Source organism: Zingiber officinale, chromosome 2A (genome assembly GCF_018446385.1).
Source record: "Zingiber officinale cultivar Zhangliang chromosome 2A, Zo_v1.1, whole genome shotgun sequence".
Classification (NCBI taxonomy): domain Eukaryota; kingdom Viridiplantae; phylum Streptophyta; class Magnoliopsida; order Zingiberales; family Zingiberaceae; genus Zingiber; species Zingiber officinale.
This window is the reverse complement of record NC_055988.1, coordinates 167,319,191-167,340,658: the sequence shown is the minus strand read 5'-3', so window position 1 is coordinate 167,340,658 and position 21,468 is coordinate 167,319,191. Positions and strand designations below refer to the sequence as shown.

Genomic DNA, 21,468 nt, shown 5'->3' with positions numbered 1-21,468 from the left:
ATGACAAGATGTATGTCAAACTACGATAAAAATATATGATTTTTAAAAAACTTTATTTATTTGTTTTTATTACAATAAGGTAAGATTTTTAAAAAACTTTATTTATTTATTTTTATTACAATAACGTAAGAGATCAATTCACAGGGGCACATATTTTCAGGAAAAAAAATTACTCTCACCCCTATTCAACTGAATGATCGACTATAAACTAATAAATTAACCTTATAATTTACCTTCATATAATTAAACACAGCCATAAAAAATATTTAAGATAAATGTAATCATCTTCTACTCTCTAAGTACATTATTTACCTTCTCAAATATCACAGAATGAACTAAATTAAAAATCTCAAAATAAATACAATGATTTACCTTCTTCAAAAAGTGATGACTACAAATTTTAAGTTAGACTTCATCTTCGATACTTGTGATTCAATTTCAAATTCTCAATTCCACGGTGAACACTAGCATTTCAATGTTAACAAAATTAAAAATATTGCATGTCACAAAAATAATTGCATAACAAATTTTAGTTTATCAATCAATTACAAAGTCAGAAGAACAATTAAGAATTAGTTACCCCATATAATCAATCAGGATCCTCTAGATCATAATTTATGTTCTAAAGGATGGACTATATAAGATGATTATTTGATGAGGATGGATATTATCTGTTTAATAGATGGAATCCATTTCTATAAATCCATCGATATAATGATTCATCCTCTCAATCTTAATTTGCGATCAAAAAGATCTGTGCTCCCCATATAATGGTGCCAGGTATGATATTTTCTTTTTACAATTTTTCAAACACATAAAACTTGAGTCGTAAGTTTTGATAAATTAATGATATTTTTTTTAATAGATAATAAGTCATCCATTAAGCACCTTCCAATTTAAATTTTTTTTATAAAATCGAACCAATCTCCTCCAAATTAATGAATGTAAACTTAATATCTAGTAAAAATTCGAAATTACAAATTACAAATTTCGACAATTAAGAGATGATAGATTAAAATTGCGAGTTCGGAATCGAGAACTCGAGAGTTCAATTAAAATTTATAAAAAATATAGATTAAAATCCATTCCTCAACTGCTCTACTTGACTGTTACATTAACCAATTTAAATTAACCAATTTAACTAAACTTTGAATTTTATAACAACAAAATTAATCAATATTTTTTTAAAAAATACCGAAACGAATTTCTAAAATTAAATCATTTTGACAGATTATTTCAATTTAATTAAATTTTAATCGCTCACAGTAATTATCCATTATGAAAAAAGATACAAAACAAAATGCAAAATTATTATATTTTACTAATTAAAAAATGCACTCTTTTATCATTATTATTTTCTAGAGAAAAGATAGCTATTAAATTTAATATTTGAAAATACTTGAGAAGAAATCTCAAACTTGACTTCTAATATGTTTCTTATTCTCTTTACGAAATTGTTAATTTCAAATACTGAGGCTTGTCCCTCTATTGAGGGAGCAATCAATCATTTACATATTGCACAAAGCATTTAGACTAGGCAGTCATTTGGTAAGAACTTGGTACTCACAAATTCATTATGTAAAAATTCATGTAAGACCCTTGGGTTTTCACCTTCCAGTCTAATAGGAAAATTTATGCCAAGAACATCAATAAGTTAATAAAAAGTAATAGCTCAGCAATCTAAAATATATTAAACCAATAGCTGTGAAATGCTCAATATGTTAAGTAAATGTCATAAGTCATATAGTCCCACAACTCATTGATAAATGACGATCACAAGTAGAGAATTCTGGATAACTTACGGTGATTGAAATCTAACCCCATAATCATGCAGCACTTGATACTATAGACTGACTGCTTTCCCATCATTTGAACAAAGAGTTAACTTCTGGAAAGCCAATTAGGATTGATAAACAGGATAAAGATAATATCACTTCCGTAATACCTGATTTCACCAAACGGTCAAGACAGACGGTGGTGCATCAATTCTTGGGCCAGTAATACTATTGTAAATATAGAGTTTTTTGGCAGGTAAAATATCACGCCGTAAAAGATCACGCCGTGAAAGATCACGCCGTGACTGCAACGCCCCTCCATTCTCATCAATAACCTCCACGCTAAGCCGTGGCATCTTCTTAGCTAATAATCTGCATTCCCCCAGTGTCACAGAGCATGATGACATCCAAAGGCATCGCATTGTCTTCAGTTTATCTGCATTGTCCAATAATGCCTTGATCCCAAACGGGCATTTCCTAATTTCCAGCATGCGTAATTTCCTACAACCAGATAGAATGTAATGAAGACCTGCATCCCCATCACCAGCAAAACCAACTGAGAGCCGCTCAAGACGATTTGCTGAGGCCCCAATAGTTTTGAACACACAATCAGTAAGAAGACCAGACATGGAGAGACGTCGGAGGTCCTTGCAGGATTCAACAATAGCCCCAAAGCCAGCATCTAGAGGTTCTTGAGTAATATAATCAGGGGTGTAAGGCTTGACGATGCAGAGCCGGAAGCATGTGAGATTGGGGCGATTATTAGCAATAGTAAGGAGGGCAGAATTAGTCATCTGCCGGCAAAAATAGAGAACAGACTCAAGCATTACACAACCAGAAGACACAGCAATAAGGCCAATTTCTGTGAGAGGACAGTGAGGTGGATCAGAAGGAACTATTTGCAATTTTCGGAGGAGTTTGCAGGATGATGCCACAGCAATAAGCCCATCATCCTCAATTAAGTCCCTAACCTGACAAAGTATGTCCCTTGTTAATATGTACACACAAGCAGAAGCACGACATAGTATCAGGGAAATAAAACAATCATATCAACTTTTTGTGAGTAATGACAATTCTACTAATAAAATTCATCAAAAAATAAAACCAACAATAAAAATTTAAGACTTCCAAAAGTGAATTGTACGAAAAGATGTGCACAGAGAAAAGACAAACTATCAATAAGGAATAAAAAAACTATGCATGTGTAAAAGTGAGACCCTATCACTGGAATAGCTGGATAGCATATCAAAAGATGCAATTGCTTAAAATGAAGAAAATGATATTAATTGGACGAGGTCATGAAGATGTACCCATAGTTGTTGAAGATTTTTACACTGGCTAACTACTTTTGAGAGCTCTGGTGCTTGTATGCTAGAGTCAAAGAGATGCAGTGTTGTAAGACCTTCACAAATTGGATATATTGCAGGCAAGTAAAATGGTCCAGCTTTCCAAAATAGATTCTTCAGATGTTTTAAGTGAGCAAAAGCAGATTCAAGCTTGGAGAAAAGTCCTGGATAACCTTCTCCTATGAGAGTGCCAATTCCAAGGTCTACTAGCTGTGGAGCCCTGTGTAGAAGGCTAACAAGTTTTTCTAGAGGAGTGGCATGATTGAGTCTGAGGGTCTTGAGATAGGGACATCTGCTAATGAGGCGCTCAAGAAAAGATACATTCATCTCACAATCCAGACATGCAATGTTGAGAGTAACCAGGGAAGTAAAGGATTCTGGAAAATGAGATATCCAATTTATACAATTCTCCTTCGCTTTATATTGATGCAGATCAAGTACCTTCAGATTCCTGTCATGGAGGGGAAAAAATCATCATAATAAATCAAAGCAGCAAAAGGATACTAGTTAGTAAAAGTAGGAGTAAAACCTATCGAGTTTATATTTGTTGAACAATGTTAAGAGAATTGACTATCAAAATGTTCAAGATAATGGTCACATGTGGACGTAATCTTTTAGCATAAAATCAAATATCTAATTAAGCTTAAGAAAATTCTTCTCACTTGCCAGTTAAATCAGCTAGGCTGGTAATACTTTGACAAACACTTTTAACATTGAGAAGGCAGCTAAATGGTCACTGATTGAGAATCATGTTCACTTTCAGTAAATTTGCCCACAATACTAAAGATGGAGTGTCTCTGCCAACTTCCAGAGCAGCTCAATGGACAGTTTACAATTAAGGCAATAATGAAGATGCTGGTTTTTGTCAGTAGATGTTAAATATATATTCTGATACACAGTAAAATTCGAGCACCTCTAATTTTTGTCTCATATATTACTATTCTTAAGATTAATGGGTTTCAAATCATGGTGCACTTCAGCAACACCTAGTCAAGAAAGTCACCTCATAACAGTCTTCCCAGCAATTGGTTCTGACAATCTTTTATTTCATTGGAGTTTTTCTAGTTTTCATAAATCATCTCCACATGCACTTTCTTCTTAAAAGAGCTCATCAAAGCAATCAAATCATTGGCAATGTTATTGTCCAGACTTGATGAAGCAAGAAGTTAGGGGATCCAGTATTCTAACAAATGCTGGTTTAACTCCCTGTTCATGGCATCTCTATAATTATCATCAATATCTGAATCATTACAATTGAAAACACTGCCAAAAAGCATAATTATCTTTTATACAACAACCAAGTCTTATCCCACCAGGTGGGGTCAGCTAAGCATAATTATTTTTTATAATAATGGTATTTTTCTTAAAGTGTGAGATTAACATGAATTCCCCTGTTGTTTAATTTAATTTAACTACATAGAGCACCTGTATTCCTGCCTTTGATTTTACCATGTTTCAACAATGAAAAGCTACGAAGTTGACAACAAAAAACTGTCTCATAAGTATACAAGTTACGTAAGATTAAGCTGGGATTATAAGATAGTTCTACTGTTGATTGAAAGAATTATAATAATAATAGCGGTAGTAACATGTTCTTCATGAAAGAAAATCCATAAAACATAAAAACCTCTAATCTCATAATTAAGCACAACTGAGGATATGTAAACAATAAGTAGCTAAGAGGTCATTATTATAGCACAAAACAAGCAACTAACTAAGCTTTGGTGGATAAAACAACCAAATTACCACACAAGTGACACTACCTATCCATCTGAGTCAAAAATACAAACCAACAAAAAGATACTTAAATTTAAAGAGTAAAAAAGATGTCTATAAAGGACCAAATTAAACCAAAATTTGACAGGGGAGAAAAAATGGTTTTCCCTTCAACTCCAGGGGAAAATATCCCGGTACAAAGCAACTCATGGTACCAATGTGGAGTTGATTCGTTTCAGGTAATCAGGCTAATGGATCTGAATATCCATCATTAAATGTCAATTAATGGTCAGTTAAAAAGTAGATAGAACTAAAAATTTCAAATTGGAAACTGAAAGTAAGAAGGGTGAAATTTGGTGCAGCACCAAATGATCTTTCTAGAATTAGAATACCAAATTATAACTCTAAGGCCAGAATTGAAAGTAAAAGTGAAAATTAAGAGAAGTAGACATGCAAAAAAGAAAATAGAGACTCTGACCTGCAGTTGGCTGCAATGGCAGCCAGCCCGACAGTGCTGAACCCTTCGCAGAAGACTAGAGACAGAACCCTAAAATTCTTAAAGGACTGGGCAATAAGCTCGAGGCAATCATCAGAGACCACCATTCGCTTGAGGCGAAGCTCCTCTAAAAGCGGCCATCCCTCGGCCATCCATTGGATCCATTTCCCCGCCTTGCCGCCCCAATTGGAGCGCAATAAATCTGCAAAACATGGCTTCCCCTTGATGGTTGCCGCCCTGACCTCCGGGAATCGCCGCACCACTGCGGCTGGTGCCACCGCATAGCAGTTCCGCACGATGATCTTCCGCCTCGACATCCGTTCTATCTGATACCAAGAGCGGCAAACCAGGGACACAGCATGGCGGTCAGCGTCGGTCGGGAGGAAAGAGAAAATGTGCTCCCACACCTCGTCGAGTAAGGTGGCCGCCCAAGAGAAGGCTCTGTCCTACAATTATAAAGGTTGAATGTTTTTGATCAGTATATAAAAGGGCTATATAAATTTCCAGCTATTTTGGTTTGATGTAGCAACACTAGTATTATCAAATGCCTTCAATTACTGATTTATGATTAAGTAATTCATCTATGATAGAGCAACCAAAATTGCACAATGGCTCGTCAAAGAAGCAGCTTTTTTTTGCTACAAATCGAAAAAACCATTTTTCTATAATAAGAACAATTAAGAGAAATTTGTGATTCTCACATCTTCATCTGAAATTGCATCACCTAAAACAGGGTCAAATTCTTTTTTGTAAATTTTATGCATCTCACTGGCAACAGCTAGAGCCAATGAATCCTATATAAACAGTAGGACAGAACACAAAAGTGAGATTCTAACATGGTTTCAATTCTCGTTCCGTTTCACAAAGAAACATTTCGTTCCGCTCACGAACCGACAAAGGCACGCCTCCAGTGGAAGCGCGCCTTGAGGCCCCGTGGGCACATTGTTGGGCCAAGAGGTGTTGCGCAGACCAGCAATGCATTTGAAGCATCGTGCGGGCCCGACGACACATCCAGAGGCATCGTGTGAGCCCGACGATGCTTCCAGAGGCATTGCGCGAACCCAACGATGCCTTCAGACACATCGCGCTGGCCTGGAGGCCGACAGCAACACTTAGTGGCATGAAACAATAGAACAAGGAATGGGAGAGGTTTTAACTTAGGTTTAATTAAAAATCTTAGTTTAATCATTTTAATCAACTTCTATCTATGATTAGCATAATTTAGATATGAATAATTCAAGCCAAATGAAATTATCCCATATATATATATATATATATATATATATATATAATTTATATTTTTAAAAAATATTTAGATAAAATTTTTATTTAATATAATTTATATTTAAAAAATACCAAAACTATATCGGTATGATACGGTACCGAAACTGTATCATTCTTGTCCAGGTCAAAATCTCAGCACGGTCGAGATTTTAAATCATGGATTCAATAGGAAGAATGAGAATAACACCAAACCAATAGTGCATAGAGATTTGAATATTTACTTGATGAGCCTCAAATGAAGGATTAAATGAACAGCCTGGTGGCTCCACTTCAATAGCTAGAATGATGGAAGCCTTCTGTTTCTGCGAGAACAAAAATGGGAAGAAGTTATTAAAAGGATAAGTTAAAATCAAGTGGTTGAGAAATGAGAAAATTCTATGCTTATTAAGGAAGGAACAAACAATAAAAAGGAAAAGCCCTAATCCGATGTTAAGAAAAAATGGCACAACATGATCCAACAACATCATAAATAAATAAATAATCCATCTTGTCAATGAAAGCAAAAAACTATTAATCATATGCTTATGGTACATTACGAAAATTGATTAGCTCAAGTGGTTTTAAGGATTTTATCTTCTCTCATTCAAAATATTTTATTTAATTCACATAACAGTTTGGAATAATCAAAAAGATTAATTTGGCTCTTTATACAATATCTTAAATGGGCTTTCTATCTTAGCTGGTAAATGCTATAGCAGCTATTCAGCATTTTCCATAGGCCCATTTAGGATAGTATTATGCAAAAAAAGATTGATCATATAAAATTTAGTGGCATTAATACTTGTCCTACTAAACAATATCAACAACACAATACCGCTTTGCATCACAATTTACAATCACAGTGGGGGAGCAAATGCTCATTTCAGATATTAATGGTTCAACTAATGAAATGATCAAGATAGTAGTGGTGATACGTTATCATGTCTTGTACTGGACCAAAGACAAAATCAAATAGACAAATAGAAAATTCAAGTCCCTTAAATTTACCAACAATTTTTTGGGATTCATTACAAGACTATGAATTTCGGAAACAAATAATTATCAGACACTTTCACATGGGTACCAATGACTTGTTACCAAAAATTGATTGCCAAATAAAGAAAAACTCACCTTTTTAGGCCTATCAATTGCTTCACCTGCAAGATTTAGAGATAACTTATGATGTTGAATTCAACTTTTAGAACTTAGCGATACAATAGACCAAATGGGAAGTAGAGAAGTCAAGAGAACCTTCATTATTCCATATGTCAATTAAAGTGGAAGTTATATCATCTACCTGAGGACATAAACAGTATAAGAGATGCATATCATAAACTTTTATATAAAAAAGAGCACTTAAGAGGCATTGCACACCTGTGAAGATTTGCCGGTCTGTATTATTTGTGTCATCACTTGTTTCTTTTTCCGCTTCGATTTTTTTGAAGAAGACGATGGAACAGCTTGGACAAAAGGATTTTTCTGAAGCGAGCTCTCATGATGGAGAACTTTTTCCACGTGTTTCTCAATCTTTCTTTTCACAAGAGTTTCTGCATCAGTCAATAACAGTCAATAGACCACGATAACATGGTATTCTACCTACTAAAGTTACTTAAAGAACTACTATCCAAACAAATGATATTAGTTTAGTTAAACACAATAATGCTAAATCATCATCTATGTGATTGGATCTTCACAAAAAAAAAAGATGTCAACGATACGTAATGTGTAAACCCTGTTTAGTAATGCCAACGGTATAGGTGAAAACAACCATCACCAGTAAAATGTCAAATACTTGAGTTTGACAAGTGAGAAACGATCATGGGTTTTTATTTCTCTGTGCAGTTACAACACTGTGAGTCAATCACTCTGGTCTAGGTAGCATTAGACAATTTCTCATTACCCAAAAAAAAACAAACTAACTATCCTATGGTGTCCACCTATTTAAATCAAAAGTAAGAGCATTCAGATCCTCAAATAGCACAATTCTGCAAGTGATCTGCATAACAGAACCACGCTTTTTTTCTCTTCTAAGTGATTATAATGTCCTACAGCTACATTACAGTCCGCGTTCTTAAGTTCTTCATAGAAAAATTCATTATTGATCGATCAAGGAATCGTCAATTCCAAGGCCAGCGCCGTCATTCACAGCGTAAAACGGGAGAAACAAAAGCATGAGTACGGAGCAGGATTTAGCCTAACAAAAAAAAGGAAGAAGTAGAGGGCACTTACTGTCAGTGGATTTCGTCTCGGAAGCCTTGCCGGTGAAGGCGTCCCTGATGGACTCGTCGAAGTAATCGTCGATGTGGTTGGTGGTGATGTCGGGCCTCCATGCCTTCTTCCCCTTCCGCGATCCCTTCGCCGCCTTCCCCATTCCCTTCTTCGCCAACCTCTGCTACTAAATTAGAGGCAAACGAACGAAGAGGGGAGCACGCGCCTGCGAGTAACTAGACCAATATGGCTTGCGGCGTGACCTAATTAATGATTCATGTTTGGATTTATAGGACATTATTTATATTTGTTAAATATTTAAAGATTAATTAAATAAAGATATTTAAAAAACTCATTAAATTTAATAAACACTTATTATTATTTATAAAAAGAGATTATATCGAGCCGAAGGCTTGCCGATGACAACTAATAATAATAATAATAATAATAATAATAATAATAATAATAAAATAATTTATTAATAAAGTTCTTATAAATTTGTAAATAAATAATATATATAATATTAAATTTATTAGTCTACTAAATAAGATTAAAAATATAAAAATTTTAAATAATCAGAAAATTTTAAATTAAATTCAATAGAATTTAAATAAATGAAGTTCAAATTAAAAATTAAAAATTAAAAATTAAAAATAAAACAATATGACAACTTGATTTATTTAAGATTCGATTTTAACTCAGTTACTTTATTAAATAAATTTAAACAATACACTGGACAAAAGTTGGAATCCTCATCTTAGCGACCTCTTTAGAACGACCTCACACATTTTAAAAGAGATAAATCATAAGGGTTTACTCATTCTTAGACCAACAACTTTCCTAGATAGGGGCATAGGATAATCTGAAATAGTATTTATACCTAGACCTAACTATGATTCGGAATTGATGGTTTGGAATGATCAGTTCGACAATTCCTGACATGTCGACCCTTAACATTAACCGCTCAAGACGATTACAGTTCACGGTTCAAAACTACTAGTTCACAATTCAAATCACGGTTCGCTACATTTCCAAATTATTCAATTAAAAATTTTAAAATTTATTTTAAAAAAAGTGTTTGCACTTATTTAAGTTGCTTACATATCCCCTTTTCATGTATAGGAGAATCAAAGTCCATGCAATTCTTTTACATGTTTACCCTTTTATATTAGGAAGTGATGTTATTACTCATTTTCATTTCCTGTTCTTATTATATTCGTTCATTCGGTATCAAAATCTTCAACTTCGTCATTTAAAGTTATATTTCTTGAATTCTTTTCTTGACTCTGGTTTAATCGTTGAATAATATTTGGTCTTCCAATGAGTCGGGGACAAATTCCATCACCGTTTATCTAATATGTTGCCGCCAACACTGAACGTATGCTCCACAGTAACAGTTTGTTGGACCCCGTGGTAGTTTTGATGTGATCAACCAAGTTGGTTAGGTCCTGCTGTGTTTGATCCCTGTGTCTGAGTGTGCAGGAGCTTAGGAGCACAGGAAGTCGAGCGGAAGACGCATCTAGCGAGAAGGACGGCACGGGAAGGGAGCCGACGGGCTCGGTGCGTCCGAAGGACGAGAGAGCTGCGGAAGAGTACTCCGGTGGGCGTGAAGAGCGTGCGCGGCGTTCGAGGGACGTTAAGCCGGGACGGAAGGCTGCTCGAGGAGAAGGCCGAGAATTGGGTTCGGGTGAGCCCTATTCCGATTGGCCGCAATCACCCAAAAGAACGGAGCGTCGGAAGCTGAAGAAACCAGGTTGAAAAGTAGGCTGCCAGCTTGGAGGCGCCTCCAGCAGGCTTGGAGGCGCCTCCATCATGAAGGCGCCTTCAACAGGTCAAATTCGACCGTTTATGCTACGGATAAAGTTTTATCCGCAGATCGAGTTGGAGGCGCCTTGAACTCTATTGGAGGCGTCTTGGACTCTCGGGATAAGATTTCCAGGGCCTATATAAAGGCCCCTGGAGCTAGGAATTCCATAACAACTCAAGCAATCAATCTGTAAGCAATTCCTAAGCAACTAGTGAGCTTCAAAAGTGTAAAAGGCTTCTCCGCCTTCAGAGAAGGAGATTTTTCTTACTGCGCTCTTTTCTACTGTCCTGGATTAACAACCTCCTTGGTTGTAACCAGGTTAAATCCCTGAGTCTTTTCTGTTCCTATTTCTTTTTCTGTTTCATTAATTTAGTTGTTGTTATTTTATTGCTAATTTAAATTCTGAGTTGAAATCCGAGGAGGGTATAGTTTGTTTTTTATTTTCAGCAATTCACCCCCCTCTTGTCGGTCTCCGCTGCACCAACAAGTGGTATCAGAGCCTAATCGCCTCAGAAGGACTAACCGCCAACTGAAGCACTACGATCAAGACGATGGTCGGAGCAAACATCCATCCCCCGAAGTTCGACGGAGACTTCGCCACATGGAAGCGCAAAATGGAGGTATTTTTTAAAACGGATTTTGATATTCTTATTACAATGAAATATGGTTTTGCAGCGCCGAAAGACAAAGAAGAAAACACATGGAGCAAGAAGGAGCAAGCCGATTTCGTCGCCAACAGAAAGGCAGAATTCCACCTGCTCAGTGTGCTGCCACCACAAGAAGTAAATCGGATCGGAAGCTACGACTCAGCGAAAGATCTCTGGGAAAAATTCCTGGAGCTACACGAAGGTACTTCCGAAGCGAAGCTAGCGAAGCGCGATATCCTCCGGAACCAGTTAACGAACCTCCGGATGAACCAAGGCGAGAAGGTAGCGCAACTCCAAGCGAGAATCAAGGAGCTGATAACGCAACTAACGAACCTTGGAGAAGAGGTAACCAATCGGGATTCCATCCGATACGCGCTCAATGCCTTCCCGAGAACTCCAGAGTGGGCCTCCTTAGTAGATGCGTATTATATCTCTAAGGACCTCGAGGTAAGTACTTTAGAACAATTATTTTCTACTTTTGAACTTCACGAATCTCGAGTTTCAGAACCCAACGGAGCAGAGAAGACAAGTCAGAACATTGCCTTAAAGGCAAAGATGAACAGTTCTAACTCCGAAGCCTCAGTCGACGAATCCGAAGCGGCACTACTGGTAAGACGCTTCAATAAGTTTTTTAGTACTAACAAATTTAAATCGCAGAGGCATCATCGAAAGAAGAGGACAGTTCGTTACTACAACTGCAACGAAGAGGGGCACATCAAAGATGACTGCCCAAAGCTAAAGAGAAAGGAGAAAGAAAGGGTAAAGTACAAGAAGCCAGAACCCTCCAAACACAAGAACCTAAAGGCCACGTGGGATGATTCGTCATCCTCCGAATCGGAAGTCGAAGAATTCTCGGGACTAGCACTGATGGCCAACCATCAGCTAGAAGAAACGTCCAGCTCAGAGATGAGCATCGACGAAGGGGGAGGAACGTCAGAAGAAAGCTGTAGTGAAGGGGGAGCGTCACCAGATCAGGTAAGTAAGGTACGCAATCTAACCCCGAATCAATCTTTTAGATTTATTAAAGCTCTTTCTAGAGAATTAGATAAATTAAAAAAAGAAAATGAAAATTTGAAATCAGAAAATGAAAATTTAAAATTAGAAATTGAAAAATTGAAAAATGATGCATGCTTAAATCAATTTCCAAATTCAAAATTAAGAATTTATGGTAAATTAAATTGGTATATAAGGAGGCATCAAGGTCAACTTAGGAAAATACCAAGAAAATATGTACCCCCTAGATTTTTGAAAAATCCTGTAGGAAGGACCCTCTATTGGGTTCCAAAATCTATGCTTAATTAATTTTTCAAAAATTAAAAAGCTTACAGTGAGAAAATTAAACATTGAAATTCTTTATGGAAGCTTTGTCTAAGGAAGTGGTTATTGCTCCAATAACCAAGAAGGCCTAGTGCCTCGCCACGACCTGGAAGCTAAAATATTGAAAGAAAATGTTTAATTAACTTTCTGAAAAAGCATTAAACAAGAATTAAATAATGCTTTGAAAGTATAAACAAAAATTCCTTAGAAATTTTTTTAAAAAAAATTCTAACTTAATTTTTTGGTTAGAAATTTTCTTCTGGAAAATTCTAAAAGTTCATTCATTTGACTTAGAAATTTTTTTGGGAACATTTACTTAGGATTTTTTTTCTCTTAGAAACTTTTTTTTGGAAAATTTATTTTAAATTAGCAATTTTTTTTTTAAAAAAAAATCATTTTTAACATAGAAAATTTTCAAAAAACTTCAATCTTACTTGAAAATTCTTAAGACCCCATTTTTGCTGTGATCAAAGGGGGAGAGAAAAGTACGGTTTAGAGAAAAGTACAAGTTTAGGGGGAGTTAGAATAAAATTTAAAAATTTTTTTTATCTTAAGTATTGTAATTTTACTAATTGTAGAAATTATGCTTAACTTGTTAGTTTAGTAATTTCTTCTTTAAAATTACTCTTTATGTCTATTTTAACCCTAACTTGAACTTGGGTTGATGCACATCAAAAAGGGAGAGATTGTTGGACCCCGTGGTAGTTTTGATGTGATCAACCAAGTTGGTTAGGTCTTGCTGTGTTTGATCCATGTGTCTGAGTGTACAGGAGCTTAGGAACACAGGAAGTCGAGCGGAAGACGCAGCTAGCGAGAAGGACGGCACGGGAAGGGAGCCGACGGGCTCGGTGCGTCCGAAGGACGAGAGAGCTACGGAAGAGTACTTCGGTGGGCGTGAAGAGCGTGCGCGGCGTTCGAGGGACGTTAAGCCGGGACGGAAGGCTGCTCGAGGAGAAGGCCGGGAATTGGGTTCGGGTGAGCCCTATTCCGATTGGCCGCAATCACCCAAAAGAACGGAGCGTCGGAAGCTGAAGAAACTAGGCTGAAAAGTAGGCTGCCAGCTTGGAGGCGCCTCCAGCAGGCTTGGAGGCGCCTCCATCACGAAGGCGCCTTCAACCTTGTTGAAGGCGCCTTCAACAGGTCAAATTCGACCGTTTATGCTACGGATAAAGTTTTATCCGCAGATCGAGTTGGAGGCGCCTTGAACTCTATTGGAGGCATCTTGGACTCTCGGATAAGATTTCCAGGGCCTATATAAAGTCCCTTGGAGCTAGGAATTCAATAACAACTCAAGCAATCAATCTGTAAGCAATTCCTAAGCAACTAGTGAGCTTCAAAAGTGTAAAAGGCTTCTCCGCATTCAGAGAAGGAGATTTTTCTTACTGCGCTCTTTTCTACTGTCCTGGATTAACAACCTCCTTAGTTGTAACCAGGTTAAATCGCTGAGTCTTTTCTGTTCCTATTTTTTTTCTGTTTCATTAATTTAGTTGATGTTATTTTATTGCTGATTTAAATTCTGAGTTGAAATCCGAGGAGGGTATAGTTTGCTTTTGTTTTCAGCAATTCACCCCCTCTTGCCGGTCTCCGCTGCACCAACACAGTTGACACTGAACAAGTTAAAAAAAATTTGGCAATCATGGAGAGGACGAGAAAACTTTGAGGCTTCTTTGACCACTACTTTAGGATATCAAAATTTTTACTATATGCTTCATTAAACTTAAAATAAGTCATAAAATAATTCTTAAGTTCCTGTGTGGAACTCGTGGATCCTCATGGCTGTTTCATCCATTCTTTTAATAAAAGTTATGATTTAGTTCATTCCATGTACCTAGATCCTTTCTGGGCGCCCGAACATCCGAGCACCTAAAATGCCCTAACTCCAACCATCTTATTTCATCACAAAGTTAGCACACTAGGTAAAATAATATATAATAGCAAAATTTAATCTGATATTCTCTAGACTGTTCGATGTTGACTTTTGGATTTTGCTGAATCCTTAGGTTGGACCGACGCCTGTTGGTGCAATATCCCTAGGTCAAGGTTGACCTGGTTGACTGAGCTTGAATTGAGTCAAGCTCGAGTCTTGATGTTTGAGTTTCGATGTTTGACAATACATATAGACAACGCAAGAAGATTGCAGGTGCAATTGTTCATGTGGGGAGAATGTGAAGGAGAGTCAAGTAGGTCAAGGCTAACTGGACACTTGACTGGAAAATCCTGGTGAGTGAAGCCATGTGAAAGTCCTAACTGGGAAGTTAGCCAGAAGGAAAATCCTGGTGAGTGAAGCCAAGTGAAAGTCCTAACTGGGAAGTTAGGCAATGGGAAGTCCTAGCGAGTGAAGCCAGGTGAAAGACCTAGTGAGTGAAGCTAGGCAGATGGAAATCCTGGTCAGTGAAGTCAGGTGAAAGACCTAGTGAGTGAAGCTAGGCAGTTGGAAATCCTGGTGAGTGAAGCCAGGTGAAAGACCTAGTGAGTGAAGCTAGGCAGTTGAAAGTCCTGGTGAGTGAAGTCAGGCAAAAGGGAAGTCCTAGTGAGTGAAGCTAGGCAGAAAGGAAGTCCAAGTAGGTCAAAGGGTTGACTGAATATTTGGCACGACGAAATCCAGATGGGTCAAGGTTGACCAGACAGATGGTGGAAAGCCCAAGTAGGTCAAAGGGATTGACCGAATACTTGGCACGAGGATGAAAAGTTCAAGTGGGGCAAAAGGATTGACCGGACACTTGGTGAGCGAGTCCTAGTAGGTCAATGGTGACCAGATGCAAGGCACGATAAACCAACAGGTCATGATTGACCGGATGTTGGTTTAGGGGACTTTGGACTTGTTTTTGGGCAAAAAGAAGGTGCCGGATCGATCAGCTGATCGATTGGGTGAGTCCCCGCGACAAGTCTTCTCCCAATCGATTAGTGGATCGATTGGGGAGAAGCATCACGCGAACAGAAAGCTTCCCAATCGATCGGCCGATTGATTGGGAGCCTCCAATAGATCGGTTGATCGATTAAGAGGTGTGGCTTTCACTCGATAAGCCCTGGATTGATTGGTCGATCGATCCAGGTGATTTCCAGGAGCACAGAGGCACTCTGGATCGATCGACCGATCGATCCAAAGCCTCCCCAATCGATTGGGAGCAATCCAATCGATTGGGATCCGACCGTTGGCGCTGGATAAAGATGTTGGTGTGTGATTTCGTCGGTAGAACTTTGAAAACGCTTGCACTGCTCAGCTCCGATCTTCACAGCGATTCCACAGCAACTTCTCCACAGCTCTCACGCCAGATCTTGAAGGTTCTTGGAGGCTTGTGCTGGTGCACGTCCAAGTCAAGAGGCAAGAAGAAGAAATCTAGGGTTAGGGTTTTCTTGTGCAAACTTGTAAGCTTTTGCTTGTATTTTGTTCCCTTTCTCTTTCTTCGTGTAGTGTGAAATTGTAGGGCTTCTCCGCCTTCAGTAGTTATCGTAAAGGAGTGTTTTATTAGTGGATGTTGTGTGAGTGTGTGGATCCTTGGATTAGTCACCTCTTGTGAGGTGGATACCAAGTAAATCCTCGAGTTAGCATTGTGTGTTTTGTTTTTTTTTATTTTCCGCTGCATATCTTTGAAGAAACAAGCAACGTCAAGCACGAGATCGCGTCGAGCTATTCCCCCCCCCCCCCCCCCCTCTAGCTACATATTTGGTCCCAACAAGTGGTATCAGAGTGAGGTCGCTCTTCACTGGAATCATCGCCGGAAGGAGCAAAAAGTTAGAGGGTGAAGAAGTTGGAGCAATTCTACAAGTCGAAGACTTCATCACAAGAAGCTCAACTTCAAATGGAATTCCAAGACGGACTTGGATTCGATAAAGGGTGCCTCCACCATATGTATCCACGAGTTTCGATTCTTGGAAATCAAGAATCAAAAATTTTCTTATGATGGAGATAGAGCAATGGTTTTCTCTCATGGAAGGATTTGAAGCTCCAACAAACTCCAAGGGCAAGCCTCTCAAGAAAAGCAAATGGAGTCAAGAGCAAGTTCAAAGGAGCAAGATAAATGATAAAGTAACCAAGCTTTTGGTCAATTTATTGCCAAGCAATATTTAGGCTCAAGTTGGAGAATTCAAGGATGCCAAGGAGCTTTGGAGCAAGTTGGCAAAGATTCATGAGATCCCCTCCACTGTACCAATTTAAGAAGAATCCAAAGAGGGAGACTCATTGGAGCAAGATCAAGAGGAGGAGGACTCCGAAGTTGAGAGATGCTCGACTTCAAAAGAAGAAGTCCAAGAAGCCTCATCTTCAAAGGAGTACAATGAAAGAGCAAAGAGGGAGCATACTCTTTGTTCCATGTACAAGATGAAGATGATGAAGCCTTCACCTCTAGGATTGAGGGGGAGCAACTTTCGGTGACACCGGATTAAGAAGAAGGAGAAGTCTCCACATCTGGGTCAAGAGAAGAAGAGGATGAAGAAGCTTTCACCTCCACAAGTCAAGTCAAATCTATTGGAGGAGCATCATTATCGGATCAAGAGGAAGCCTCTACCTCCGAAACAAAAGGAGAAGATGTCATCCCTACACATGAAGGTATAAATGTTTCAATTAAGAATAAAAATCATATTATATGTTTTGAGTATAGGGAACATGGGCACTACAAGAGTAAGTGCCCCAAATTGGCCAAGAATAAGGGCCAAGTGGCACTAAAGGGCAAGGTGAAGCCCAAGGAGACTGTCCCCACAACAAAGAAGAGCAAGGAGCACATTGTGTGTTTCTCTTGCAATCAAAAAGGACATTACCGGAGCCAATGTCCTAAGGGGAAGAAAGCGGTCAAAACTAAAGGAGGAATCATGGATCAAGGGGGAGCCTCCAAGGTAAAACGAAAGGTATCATTTATTGAGCATATTCCCTTAAATAATGGTAAAAAGCATGCTAGTTCTAATTTTTATCATTTTAATGCTATTTACCATAAACATAGAAAGCATGATAGCATTAAGGAAAATCATGTAGCTTTTCATGCTAAGACTACCACACCTAGGATTAGGAAGGTAGATAAAAATTTAGGCAAGAATTCTAAGGATTTTAGTTACAAGCTTAAAAATAAAATTGCTCAAGGATTAAATGAAAAACCAAAAACTAAGGAGTTAATGAGAGAAAATCAAGTCTTGAGGTCAAGACTTGATAAGTTAGAAAATACCCTAAAAAGGATGGAAAATATCCTAAAAGGGCAAAATGAGCAAAACCTAGGTTTAGGAAAACAAGGGTCATCCAAGAGCCACAGGGGTTTGGGATACAAACCTAAAACCAAAAAGGATGTGCCTTCTTACCATATAGTTCCATATAATTATGGAACCAACCCTAGGTCAAATGGTCAAGTCAAAAATACAAGGGAAGTTATCCCTAGAAGTATTTTTACAACAAACGTGACTAAGACTTCTAAGAAATCTAAGAAAGTCACTAGAAAGGTCACAAGGGAAGCAATTCCTAGGGTTGACCTAGAAAATGTGACCAAGACTTCTAAGAAGCCTAACAAGGTCACTACATTACAAAAAAACAGGGCTTCAGAGACGAAAAAATTCGTCTCTAAAAGTCATTTTTTTGTTTCTAAAGAAAGTTTGAGACAGAATATTCTGTCTCTAAAATCCGTTATTGAAAGCCCCGTTGCTAATTCAGGAGACGAAATTATTCCGTCTCTAATTTAGAAACCGATTAGAAAATCGTTTATAAATCTGTTTTAAATTTACCAATGAAATTAGTTTAAAATATAAATTTCATCTCTAAATTTTGTTTTAAATCCATCTTAAATAACATGTCAAATGTAATTTTAATCGATTTATAAATTTAATTATATAAATCCATATATAATTTTATTTTTTAAATTTATTTCTAATTAAAAATATTAAAAAACTAATTTTTAAATCTAAGAGCATCATACAATTAACATTGATAAATAAAAAATTTACATCATCCAAGCAAAATTGAATTAATACTCAAACAATAAGTAACTGTATAGATTTTTAAATCTCACCATAAGTAATTTAATTTTTACATTGTCGATCATGATGCCCATGGGACCAAATCCTCCTAGATAAAATTGATTTGTATATTCTACCTTTTGAATCATTTTACGAACCATCTTCTTGAGTTTTTCTTCTCTTTGTCTACCTTCCTTGATAAGTTTTTCCTCCCTTTCCTACTTTTTGTGATAACGAGCTCCAAATTTATTCATTCAATAATTTCTTCCTCCATCCTCTTACTAGTAGCATGTCTTCAAACTCCATGAGATGAATTGTTTCTCTTGTAGAAAGTAACAAACCAACCAAGTTTGTTGAGACAATCTAGCAAATTAAAATATAAAACCAGTAAGTCTTACAATTCCAAATTTTCAATACAAATAAATTGAGATTATACAAAAGTCATAATTAACATCATTGTTAATCCACTGATTAGTTCATAGTTAGGTGGCAATGCTAAGAATCAATAAATCTATTCATGAAGACTATTTTGTCTCTAAAATAATAAAGATCACAAAACTATGAACATTAGGTTAGTGTGAATAACAAAATAGAATACAAGACAATACAAGAGGCTTGCTAGTTTTTTTATCGTACATTGATTAATTTAAAACACAAGCTAAAAAAAAAATCCACAAACACAATACCAGATGAACTCTAAACACTACTTAGAAATAATTTTGTGACAATAGTAAACTAAACTATAACAGATATAAAAAAAATAGTACTAAGTAAATGATTAAAAGATGATTCTGAATATTATCAAATACCTTATTAATTACCTCAAGGAACTACTCAATCTTATCAACAACATCAGTTCAAAGAAGCTACCTGCATTTCAAGTAAAACCTGAAAAACCCCATAAGCAAAAACATTAAATACAAAAGAGACTTTTGAATTGAAATTTGAACATCGAATAGTCACAACTAAAAGCAAAAAGAAAACATAAATAATCAATTTTTTAGAATCAAAAGTAGCTACTTAAATAATCATAGTATTTAGTGCATTTGATAAAAAAAACATATCATTCCAAAATGTAAAATAAAATAAAATAATTTATGACTTACATATTGCTCTTGCATAAGTATCCTCATCCACTTGACCTCCTCTATGCAATAATGTGGATATCATATAAAATAAAAATATGAAATAAATTAAGATTTGAGAATGACTATTAAATTATAACTTATATATTGCACCATACCCTTAAAAAAATTTATTTAATAATCATACTACAATTATTCCAAGCCTTAAAAAACTATACTAAAATTATTTCAAACCTACAGTATCATAATGCATCCATATCCTTCGAACAATAATTTTGTGAAATTTTTTCTAATTGAAAATATGTCAATAAAAAGATGAATTAGTTATAGAATTTGACTTTAGCAATTCTAAATGGATAACATGCTCAAAATCCTTAGATATAGGTAATCCATTAGCACGATCAAGAACAAGAACAAATATCAACTTTATGTCTAACGAAATTCTTACTTAACCAAAAAAAGTCATTGCCCCAATTTCTGACAAGCCAAAAAAATGATAACAAAAAAAAGTTATACAATTTCCATCAAGCATGCTTCCTAATGCAGTGAGATAAAATGGAGACTGAAAAATTTAGTACAGTTTTACCTTTAGGAAGTTCTATAGAAGAATCACTCATAGGAATCTTCCATATACTAAACTTATGTGACTATAGGCTGCAATAGCACAGGCACCTGCGGTGTAGGTGGTGACTTCGTGGAACCGCAACAACGCAATGTGAATGTGGCGCATGCATCGGAGTAAAGATGGTGGTAGCTAAGGAACTGGTTATACACAGTGTTGCAGTTTCTGCCGAGTATGTATGCGAGCCAAATCCACCACATCCCAACTGTCGCAACTCTCTGTTGCATCCTCCATCGCCATTCAACAACCCAAAAACCTAAACAATAGCCAAAAAAGGGAACTTTGGGGTGCGAGAGCTCTCCCAAAACCTTGAATTCAAACGACCAAGGGAAGAGGTCTCGATCGGAGATGAGCTTGTACTAGTAGCTTGGTTGATGTCGGGAGGAAGATGGGGAAGAGGTCGACGGTGGTAAGGGGTGGACTTGAAGCAAGGAAAAGGATTAGGGTGGGGTGGGGCGTGGGTACAAGCGACTAGGATTCTGCGGGAAGAGAGCTTGGAAGTCGGAAGGAGGTAGGAGAGGATGGAAATTGCTTCCTCGTCTAATCGGATTGATCTAGGTGGAGGTGAGGAGGCAGGCGGCGGAGGGCTCACGCCAAGGAATAAGGAAGCTAAGGCAGCAGGCGGCGTGGAATAGGGAGGTTAAGGAACGGTAAGAAAAAACAAAATCTAGGTTTAATTAAAAACCTAAGGGAACAAAATATCATCATTTTTTTATTGACTAATTAAATTATGTTTGATGAATTAATTAATTAATTTGGATTAATCAATTTATTTTAATAGAAATCTTGATAAAACTTTTATTTTTTTTATCGATTAATTCATATTTTTATTATAGTGAAACAAATTAATAATTTTGTATCAAATTCATTTATGATTTATATAAATCTTAAACCGATTTTATTTCTGTCTTAAAATTTTCATTAAATTTTAAACAAAATTTTTAATCAAAATTATATGGTTTCAAATTCTGTTTATAATCTATATTTATTTTTGTTTATAAATATTTATTTAGAGTTTCGTTTCAAATTCATTTTAAATTTCGTCTCTGATTTCTTTTCAAATATTATATTTTATTAAAGTGAAACGAATTAGTAATTTTGTAGCAAATCAGTCTATAATTTACTTAAATCTAAAACAAATTTTAATTCTGTTTCAAAAATCTGTTTCTGAAGTCATGTTTTCTTGTAGTACTAGGAAGGTATCTAGGGAGGTTATCCCTAGCGAGTACCTAGAGAATCCAAGGAGCACCAATAG

General features: G+C 36.6%; 1 protein-coding gene and 1 long non-coding RNA gene across 3 annotated transcripts; both read right to left on the bottom strand.

Moving 5' to 3' along the window:
• Positions 1–1,668: 1,668 nt before the first annotated feature.
• Positions 1,669–9,096, bottom strand: LOC122043121 (transport inhibitor response 1-like protein Os05g0150500). Its single transcript, XM_042603594.1, has 8 exons — positions 8,826–9,096; positions 7,971–8,143; positions 7,848–7,893; positions 7,728–7,753; positions 6,839–6,919; positions 5,316–5,779; positions 3,086–3,572; positions 1,669–2,746 (listed from the first exon to the last, which is right to left on the bottom strand). The coding sequence occupies exons 1-8, from the start codon at positions 8,965–8,967 to the stop codon at positions 1,952–1,954; spliced, it is 2,214 nt and encodes a 737-aa protein (XP_042459528.1). The 5' UTR covers positions 8,968–9,096; the 3' UTR covers positions 1,669–1,951.
• Positions 9,097–18,482: 9,386 nt separating this feature from the next.
• On the bottom strand, positions 18,483–20,869 carry LOC122043120. Of its 2 annotated transcripts, XR_006129447.1 has the most exons (3): positions 20,178–20,869; positions 19,316–19,394; positions 18,483–18,869 (listed from the first exon to the last, which is right to left on the bottom strand). It is a non-coding gene; the product is annotated as an uncharacterized LOC122043120 (long non-coding RNA). The 2 variants fall into 2 exon arrangements; XR_006129446.1 differs by having other exon boundaries at positions 19,316–20,869.
• Between the last annotated feature and the right edge of the window lie 599 nt (positions 20,870–21,468).